Source organism: Vombatus ursinus, unplaced genomic scaffold (genome assembly GCF_900497805.2).
Source record: "Vombatus ursinus unplaced genomic scaffold, bare-nosed wombat genome assembly UNPS02004844.1, whole genome shotgun sequence".
In the NCBI taxonomy this organism is placed as follows: domain Eukaryota; kingdom Metazoa; phylum Chordata; class Mammalia; order Diprotodontia; family Vombatidae; genus Vombatus; species Vombatus ursinus.
Genome location: NW_020944622.1, coordinates 475 through 10584, shown reverse-complemented (window position 1 = coordinate 10584; position 10110 = coordinate 475). Strand labels below are relative to the sequence as shown.

At 37.8% G+C, this 10110-nt stretch overlaps 1 protein-coding gene across 1 annotated transcript in view; it reads left to right on the top strand.

Annotated features, from left to right (window-relative positions):
* Positions 1-604: 604 nt before the first annotated feature.
* Positions 605-10110, top strand: part of LOC114028067 (E3 ubiquitin-protein ligase HUWE1-like) — a gene marked incomplete at both ends in the record, with an annotated part of 9718 nt that continues 212 nt past the window's right edge. Inside the window, 4 exons of the mRNA XM_027842261.1 lie at positions 605-821; positions 1662-1784; positions 2786-3020; positions 6464-6694. Coding sequence (XP_027698062.1) covers positions 605-821; positions 1662-1784; positions 2786-3020; positions 6464-6694 — 806 coding nt within the window. The remainder of the gene's footprint in view (positions 822-1661; positions 1785-2785; positions 3021-6463; positions 6695-10110) is intronic.

The following is a 10110-nucleotide window of genomic DNA, read 5'->3' as shown; positions in this document are numbered from 1 at the left end:
CCACAAGAAAATTTTGGATTTTGTCCTTGTTCTTGATTTTTTTATTCTCTGGACAGTTTATTCTAGCTACCATTCTAGGTGGATATTTATATCTTTGTGACTTTTATAAATTTTTTATTCATTAAACTATAGTACTGTGTTCCCACCAAGAAAATCTTGTATGGGTTCTGATAGGAAACTTCTGATTAGCAAAAAAATGAGCTCCTTTGAATGTGGAACCAAGAAATGTCCCAGTTATATTTAGATTTTTTACTGGATTCCCATTTATGAGCTGTGGCTCATTACGTTGACCTGCGTCCTAGTTTTTTTCTCATTATCCATATTTGTGAGCATTTGTTCCTCTGAGTTTTTTATTTATTACCTAGTGTCTGTCATCAAATGAGGCACATGCAGTATACACCATTATGTCAACCATAGAAGAACATTTCTCACATCTTTTGCTAAAGTCTTATGATGGAGAGAGTCAATTTTATTTCCAGAGAGCTGTGTCTTAGAATTTCCTTTTACATGATTGTTCATTTTAAAGGCAAGCCAAGGACAAATTGGCAGATGATTTAATTTTTTCACTTTAAGCCAGTCTGACTATCATGTTTTGAATATTTAGCCTCCTCCAGGTTAGGCCGAGCTCTTGCTGAGCTTTTTGGTCGTCTTGTTAAACTCTGTGTGGGATCACCTGTACGCCAGAGGAGGACCCATCATTCAGCCAGCACTACTACTGCACCAACACCTGCCGCTCGGTCAACAGCCTCAGCTCTCACCAAGCTACTCACTAAGGGCTTATCCTGGCAGCCCCCACCATATACACCTACACCAAGATTCAGGTAAAACACTCTTAGTAGTGTGTGTATATGTTGTATGTGTTGTACCTTTTACATTTTTACAGCAAAATTAAGAAAGAGGATTACTTTATGTAAAGTCAGATTTTTGGTCACAAAGATTGCTGATAACAATGAAATATAAAGTTACCCTGTGATTTGGAATTAAATTAAATCTAAAGGTTTGTGTCTTCTGCTCCTAATTTGTCATCTGACCTTGGGGAACCTCAATTATCCCCATTTTGCAGATGAGGAAATTAAAGTTCAGTGACATGCCACATGACATAGCTATTAAGTGTTGAAGCCCAGACCTTCCCAGACTCCCACACTCTGTGTTCTTTACCACATAGTAAACAGGAAGGGGAATTTTTGTTGAGAGAAGCACAGAGGTAAGCAAAGCCAAGTATAATCTTTCTTCATCACACCATTTCCAGTATCCAAATGTCCCAAAGCAAGCACATTTAGTGCATTGAGTTCTCCAGTAAGAGGCAGAGTCCAAAGGTCCCTTCCATCCCTTATGTTTTCTGGTTTTTAAAAAAATGTTCCTCAATTGTGACTTCTTTCTGTCCTCCATAGAGAAGAAGATTTTTAAAGTTTCTGGCTTTACGCCCCATACTTGTTTCATACTGTTTATCTTGCCTCTACATCCTACAAATTTGGGTGAAGAAGGCCTTTGAGGTCTTAAAGTACAGTTTATGTAACTCATCTTTTACCCCTCAAATTAGACAGATTAGTCCATATTCATGTGTAGCTATTTAATGATCTAAAGCAGTTCATGTGATCTTATTTCATAGTTATGGTGATTAGTTGGTAAAAATTAACCCATTTTTGCTTTTTCTTTTACAGGCTGACATTTTTCATCTGTTCAGTTGGCTTCACTTCCCCAATGCTGTTTGATGAGAGAAAATATCCTTATCACCTTATGCTACAGAAGTTCCTCTGCTCTGGTGGCCACAGTGCTCTTTTTGAGTAAGAATACCCCAATATACTACAACGTTTTTTCCCAGAGAATTGGATGTTTCATTTAATTTGTCCTTTCTCATGTGACAAGGCATGCTCTCGAGGAAGAGAAATATCCAAAGCCATCAAGGCACTCTTTTATGGAAAGAAAATCTTTTTTTTTTTTTAATTTATTTCTTTTTAGTTTTCAGCTATCACTTTCACAGGCTTTTGATTTTTAAATTTTCTTCCTCTCCTTTCCCAAGACAACATACAATCTCTTATAGGCTCTCCATGTACATTCCTGGTCACATTAATCATGTTGTAAAGAAGTAGAACCTATAGGAGGAACAACAAGCGAGAAGAAACAAAACAGAAGGAAAGGAAAGAGCAAATAGTCTGCTTTGATCTGCGTTCAAACTCCATAGTTCTTTCTTTGGATGTGGCTAGCATTTTCCATAACAAGGCCTTTAGAGATGTCTTTCGTCCTTATATCGCTGAGAAGAGATAAGTCTATCAAAATTTATCAACACACAGCATGAATGTTACCATGTACAATGTTCTTCTGGTTCTGCTCACTTCTCTCAGCATCAGATCATACAAGTCTTTCCAGGTTTTGAAAGAAAATCTTTTGAGTGTGTCCTGGTTCCATCCTTTCATGCCAAGAAGATGGTATTCTTTCTTAACTTAATAATTTAACCCCTGACTTGAATTCAAGTGTGTCTAAAGACATGGTACACTTGGTATTTTAGAGGCGGAACTTGGACTTTCTCCCCGCAAAAAAACACCCATGGAATCTCTACTTCTATTGAAAAATATCTAAAAATTTCAGTGTGAACATGTGCCACTTGATTTGAATAAGAAAAATTCCAAATTGAGTTTTACAAAGCACTGTAGTTTGAGTCAAGTTTGTGAACAGTGAATGGGCACAAAGAGATAATAAAAGAAAGGAGGAATTTGCGGGCACCATAATGTCCCCTTTTGTCTCAGTGACATTCTTGTCTCATAACTTTTTCTCTTTTCCCTTGTAGGACTTTCAATTGGGCTCTTTCAATGGGAGGCAAAATTCCCATATCTGAGGGACTTGAACATCCAGACCTGCCTGATGGCACAGGAGAGTTTCTGGATGCTTGGCTTATGTTGGTAGAAAAAATGGTGAACCCAACAACTATACTTGAGTCACCACACTCCCTCCCTTCTAAGCTGCCTGGGGGTCAAAACTATCCACAGTTTAGTGCCCTCCGCTTCCTTGTAGTGACTCAGAAGGTGAGTTTTATGTTCCTACAAGAGATTCCACTAAAATAGAGGATTTTGAAGTAAGCAATAGGCATTACTTAAGCCTTACTTAGGAATAGGAATACTCTGTTCTGTGTGGAGACTGACAAGATCAGTACTGCAGACCACAAAGGCAGAAACCAAAACATTCTCCTCTATTAAAGGAGAAACAAGGACAAATATAAGTATATAAAGCATAAGGTCTGTTTATTGCAATGCGTGCATTTCTTTGTATAGTGTTATCAACATGTATATATAAATATATTTATATGTAAAATGCAGACACACACAAGATCTTCATGGCAGGGGGCAAAGGATGAGCTACTTGTTTTACCGTTGAACACTTTCCAATATGCCACAAAAATAAAAGAACTTAAGATGCTGGACTTAGAAAGAAAAATTTAATCCATTATTATTGTTCTCACTTTGCTTGTGGTACATAAGTAAAATGTCTCATTGAGTGAAGGATTAGTGAAAAAATAATTCTAAAATCAGTATGATCTGTTAGGTTTCTTTGATTCAGTTGATAGACTCAGAGTACTCTTTGTGTATACCTCTTTACTTTACCTCAGCCTGCTTGAACACAGAGGCTCACTTAAATTTTGGTACATTCAGCAATTAAGAAATTGTCAATTTTTATAAATTATTTTACATATGTATGGTAATATATGATCTCAACAGTCTTGTCAAATAGTAATTTATTATACCAGAAGCTGAGGTCTTTGGATTTCTCACATAATAGATGACTAATCATTGACTGCTGTGTCTTGCATACCTAACCCATTCCACTGATCCACCACTCCATTTCTTAGCGAGAACCAAGTAGTTTTAATGAGTGCTGCTTTATGTTACAATTTGAGGTCTGTAAAGCTTTGCCACTTTCTCTGGCATTTCTTTTCATTAATTCTCTTGAGATTCTGGATCTTTTGTTCTCTCAGATGAATTTTGTTATTGTTTTGGTTTAGTTTGTTTTTTATAGCTCTATAACATAATTTTTTGGTGGTTTGATTGCCATGGCATAGAATAAGTACATGAATTTAGGTTTAATTGTTATTTTTATTGTATTAGTTCAGCCTACCCATGTGCAACTGATATATTTCCAGTGATTTTAGATCTGACTTTCTTTGTATGAAAAGTGTTTTGTGATTGTTTTCATATAGTTTCTGAGTTTGTTTTGGCGGGTAGACTTCCAAATATTTCTGTCTTCAGTAAATTTGAAAGGAATTTCTCTTTCTGTGTCTTGCTTTTGTTTTATTAATAATATATAGAAATGCTTCTGGTTTATGTGGGTAGGTTTGTTTTTTGAGATTAGAAATGCTTGTCCATATTTAAAGGAGATATGGAAGTAACCTGTAGGTTTCCACCGATTGAAGATTTGAGAGGGAAATATTTAAGATAGTAGTCTGCATAAAAGAATGGAAGGGAGGTATTAGATGGGCAGGCTTTAGAAAGCAAAGAGTAGAGTCTTGAGATGAAGAAAAGAGGAAAAGGGAATTCATAATTTCCTCTTTAAAAGGTATGAGAGCCATAGCTTAGAAGAGTAGAGCATGGATCAATGTTAAAACAAGAAGTTAGAGAGTAGCAGTTGTAGGGAGTAAAACAGGGAGTGATAATGTAATTGCTTAATAAGGCCCTTATTGAAGTTAAATAACATAAATTTTTTAGGGTATCCTGTAAATATATTTATGTGACTAGCTCTAGCAGCATATGAATAGGAGTATAGGAGGTCGGAGTGCTAGGACTGAGATTTGTCAAGGAAATATCAGTGATGGTAATAATAATATCACTTCATGATAATGAAGGAGATTAGTTCAATAGAAGGGGAGAATGTGGAATAAAATTTTTTAAGAATTAAGTCAACATGATACTAGCCTGAAAAAACACTAAGGAATAGAGAGATTAGAGATTATTATGAGAGTAAAGAATTGGTTTAATAAAGTGAGATATAGGGGATAGTGACATGGTAGTCAAGTGGTGTTGTTTAGGTTTTGTGTTGTGATTTTTTGTTACTTTTGTAGGGATTGTGTTTTTTTATTTTTTTATTTTTATTTTTTTTTTTTTTTCAGGAAAAAAAGTAATGGTGTATATAGGGTGTAATGATCTCTGGGTATGACTGAGGAGAAATTTAGGATATTGATGAAATGGATATTGAAGGCTCCTAGTATAAGGATAACAGTTGGGAAAAAAAGATGAAAACAGAGCAGGATGATAAAAATGGTGGGGAAGGTACAACTATAATCTATGTAATTTCAGAGGAGAAGAGGCTACTGAGTATTGTCATTAAAAGAAAGAATCTGGGTTAATTTTGAAGGCAGTTGGGATTAAGTGACTTGCCCAAGGTCACGTAGCTAGTGTCAGGTGTTTGTTCTGAGGCCAGATTTGAACTCAGGGTTCAGGGCTTTAATATTTACTTTTACTAAATTACGTATAAAAACAATTTTAACATTTATTTTTTCAAAATTTTGAGTTCCAAATTCTCTTCTTCCCTCCCCTTTCATTGAGAAGGCCAGCAGTCTGATAATGTTTATACATACACAGTCATGCAAAACATTTTTCTGTGTTAGTTATGTTGTGATAGAAAACACAAACTTTTTTTAAAAAAGCAAGAAAATTTTTAAAAAGATATGTTTCAGTCTGCCTTCAGACTCTATCAGTTCCTTCTCTGTAGATAGGTAGCATTTTTCACCCTAAGTCATTCACAGTTAATCATTATAAAATATTGCTGTTACTATATACAATTTTCTCATTCTACTCATTTCACTTGGCATCAGTTGATGTAAGTCCAGATTTTTCTGAAATTATTTGCCTTACCTTTCTTATACAATAGTATTCTATCACAATTATATACAACAATTTGTTCAGTCGTTCCCCAGTTGATAGATATCCCCTCAATTTCCAATTCTTTGCCACAAATAAAAGAACTACTATTAATATTTTTGTGCATAAAGTTCCTTTTCCTTTTGTATGTCTTTGGGATACAGACCAAGCATTAGTATTGTTGGACCAAAGGGTATGCACAGATTTGTAGTCCTTTAGTTAATAGTTCCAAATTGATCTACAGAATGGTTGGGTCATTTTTTCCTATATCCCCTCCAACATTTTCCTTTCCTTTTATGTTAGTCAGTTTGATAAGTGTAGGTGGTAACTGACAGTTGTTTTAATTTGCATTTCTCTAATTAATAGTAATTTAGAACATTTTTTAATGTGACATTAGATAGTAACAAGTTAACTTGCAAATGGAATATTCAGATGGGGAAAGAAACAGGGGAAGTAACTTTACCCTTGACCGTTCTTTTTAAACCTTTACAGACTAGAAATAGTCTAAATCTCCCCCCTCTTACTAGCTAGTTTCTAGCTTCCTTCAGGTATAGGTCTTTTTAAATTTGAAAAATGCCCCTGAAAAAAGGCCACTTAGTTACATCCATTCCTTATAGGCGGCTTTCAACTGCATAAAGAACCTGTGGAACCGGAAGCCTGTAAAGATTTATGGTGGGCGGATGGCTGAATCCATGCTGGCCATCCTGTGCCACATACTTCGGGGAGAGCCTGTTATCCGAGAGAAACTAAACAAGGAAAAAGACGGAGCAAAAGCTGAGGAGGAATCTGGGCAGGAAGAAGGTAGCTCCCGCCGAGGACCTCAAGTGAATCAACAACAACTACAACAGGTAGTTCTTTCTCCCTTTCTGGGTAAATGGGCTGAGGGGTAAAGTTGAAGTCAGTAGACAATGGGGTAGAAAGCACTCTTTTATACCTACGTGTTTTGGGCAGAGCAATTAGGAGGTTAGGGCTAGGAGCACAAAGTCTGGATTCAGGAAGATTCATCTTCCCTGAGGTAAAATCTGTATGACCCTGGGCAGGTCACTTAACCCTGTTTGCCTTAGTTATCTCTTCTGCAAAATGAGCTGGAGAAGGAAGTAACAAGCCTCTGTAGTTAGTGTTGAACGTGACTAATCAACTGAACAATAACATACATCTCTTCTAAACTGGAGAGAAAATAACAAGCACAAATCTGTATAACAGCATTGTTGGCCACACTAAAGAAAAAAGCTTTTTGGTTCTTTCTGAATGGTTAAAGTTTAACACTTGAAAATTTGGAAAATGCTTTACATATTTTTTCTTATTTGAGTCTCATGACAACCCTGTAAGGTAGTACGTATTATCATTCCAATTTTATAGGTGTAGAAACATGGGGTAAAAAAGCTAATAAAAGTCTTATTTTAATTCAGGTCTTCATGATTCTCATGTCTGGGACTACATACTGTACCATCTAACTGTCTCCATAAGCATATAAAACTCTGTCAATTGATGCAGAGTAGTAAGGCAATGTGATGGGGTATGAGCCCAAGTCGATACCTTTGTCCCTCACCCCAGAAATTGTCTATGGGCCACAGAAAACCCTATTTGAATTTTACCTTGTCAAGAAAATCTTACTCTGAAGTTATTCTTATTCATATCACCTGGCTCTTCCTTATCACCTAGGCCCTATCTCCCAATTATTTGTTACCCTAATTAAGCCAAGCCCTCCACTGTCTATTCTGTGGGTTATACTTCCCATTCTTGATCTTATCCAGAGCCCATTCAACCTCCCAGACACTCCCATGGAGATTCTTCCAGGACTCCTCCCCCATTCACCCCAGCTTCAAGATCTTCCTCGCAGCGCCTCCTCTGGTCACCCCAACCTACTTGGCCTCTCCTAAATCCCTCCCATAGTCTTTCTGTGTATAAGATCCATGCTGGTCACCATTTAGGGCTGAGACTTCCCACTTGTCCTTATGATTCTTTAAGAGTCCTTAATAAACGTTATCTTTGGCTGAAAGTAGGGTTAGGGTTAGGGATATTCTTGGCAAAAGTTTCAGTTGAGGAAATGAGGCAAAAGAGTGGTTAAGTAACTTTCCCAAGGTCACAAGCTAGTAAGTATCTGAGGCTGGATTTGAATTCATATCCTCCTGACCTCAGGACTAGTGTTCTGTTCAAGCCATCCCACCTTACAAATAGGAAGTAATTGACAGAGGGAAGGCACTAGAATTAAAAAGTATTAAGAAGATGAGATTTTAACTGAGACTTGAATATAAGGACTACTAGATACCCTCTTTGATCTTTCTCTTTTCCAAACCGAATATCCCATATTTCAACCATTTTTTATTATGTGTGATCTTGAGGCCTTTCACACAATCTTGGTTGTCAAAAAAATATTCTTAAGCTCTCTACTATCCTTCCTAAAAGATATCGTTTTAATCTGAAAAGGCTTTTTAAACATTTTTTTTCCTATTCTAATCTTAGCCAGTACAGAAACAGCCCTAAATGGGTTAAGTGACTTTACCAGGGTCAAACAACTGTTAAGTTTCTGAGATTGGATCCAGAACCAGATCTTCTTGACTCCAAGTCCACTGCACTAAGCCTAATTGCTGCTCAGTTTGCGCAAGAAAATGCAAATATTTCTTGCCTAAGGTTTGTTTTTCTTTTTCAGAGATGTAATAAATTCAGTGTGTAACTTTAAAATATCTCCTACTTGTTCATGCTTCTGGCCTTCTTTCTGTTCTCAATGATACATTTTTAAATGCTTCATTTATCCTCTTTCTTTTTTCTTCACAATTCCATTAATTAAGCATTTGTTAGGAAATTATTCAAATTCTAACATACGATTGAATCTGTTCCCAGTGTATGTTGGATATGAGAAACTTTTATCAGAGAGACTTAATTTTTTTTTTAGTAAGCTTATCATTTGTCCAATCTCATTTAAATTGCTTTAGGTTTTTTCTTCATTGTGAGGGACTGTCTGATGTTGGCTACTGCCAGGTGGGCGTTGTGGCAAGATTGGGGTAGAATCTGGGTATTTTTGGAAGTCGAGGCAGGGGCTGTGGTAGGCGGAGTTGTGGTGAACTGGGATGGGCTGGGTACGGAGAAGCCCTGAGGCAGTGGGCAGTGCTTGTGAGATAAGCTGGGTGCAAGGAAGTAGCCAGAGCATGTGCTCCTGAGGCAAGGGGCGGTGCCACGTGGGAGTGGAATGACAGAGGACGAGTTCCCTTTGCTTAGTCCCCTCCCTATCCCCAGATGCCTCCTTCCTGTGACCTTCCTGACTTCCTGGGTCCCTTTGTGTAGCGCTGACCCCAGACGCCTCCTCCCGGTATCTGAGTCTGACTTCCTAGGTCACGTACTCTTTTGTCTATGCACTAATCCCAGACACGTCCTTCCTGTATCCAGTCCTGGCCTCCTGTGTCACTCCCTCTCCCTTGGTGCGCTAAACTCAGACAGCCCCTTCCGGTATCTGACCCTACAATCATTGGCTAGTAGGCGGGCTGAGGAGGAGGGGCTTAGTAGGTTCTGAGGAACGGTCGTGGTCGGGAGCGCGCTCTCTTTGCTTCTGCTCTGTTGCTCTGGCCTTCCTGCTTGGCCTTGCTGTGATGGCCTCTGAATAAAGCTCGGGTGTTGGCAGCCTCCTGATGGGTCATCTCTGTGTGTGTATCCGGGTAAGCACCAAAGACTGGTAAGTAAGTATGACTCTGGCAGCTTGTTCCTTATAGGAGGAGAGTGTTTGGCGCGGCCGGCAGAAGGTTGGCGCGGCCGGTACACCAGCTAATGGGCAATTCCCTCACTTTCCAATTCTTTGCCACCACAAAATGAGCTACAAAAAAAAGTTTTTATAAGTGTAGGTCCTTTTCGCTTTTTTATGATCTCTTTGTGGTATTGCTGGATCAAAGGGTAATTGCTCTCCAAAATGTTTGGATCAATGTATTTTAGTTTTGTTGGTGCAAAAATGCATTAATCTTTTAATCAAATTGTTGGCTCATTGAGCTTGCAGATGCACTGAAAGCCAAGTTATGTTCTTAAAACTATGTATATCCCTTCCTTGGTATTGATCCTATATTTCATGAGTTTTAAATGTTCAGAAATTCAAATCCCATTCTCAGGTACCTCTTCTTAACCAGATACTCAATTTCTTCCTTTAGCGTAAATTATCTCTAAGGTATTTCCAACATAGACATTCTTTGATTCTAGGACATCTCATTTTCTTTTTTTCTGATATGTGCGTGTGTGTGTGTGTGTGTGTGTGTGTGTGTGTGTGTGTGTGTGTGTGTGTGTG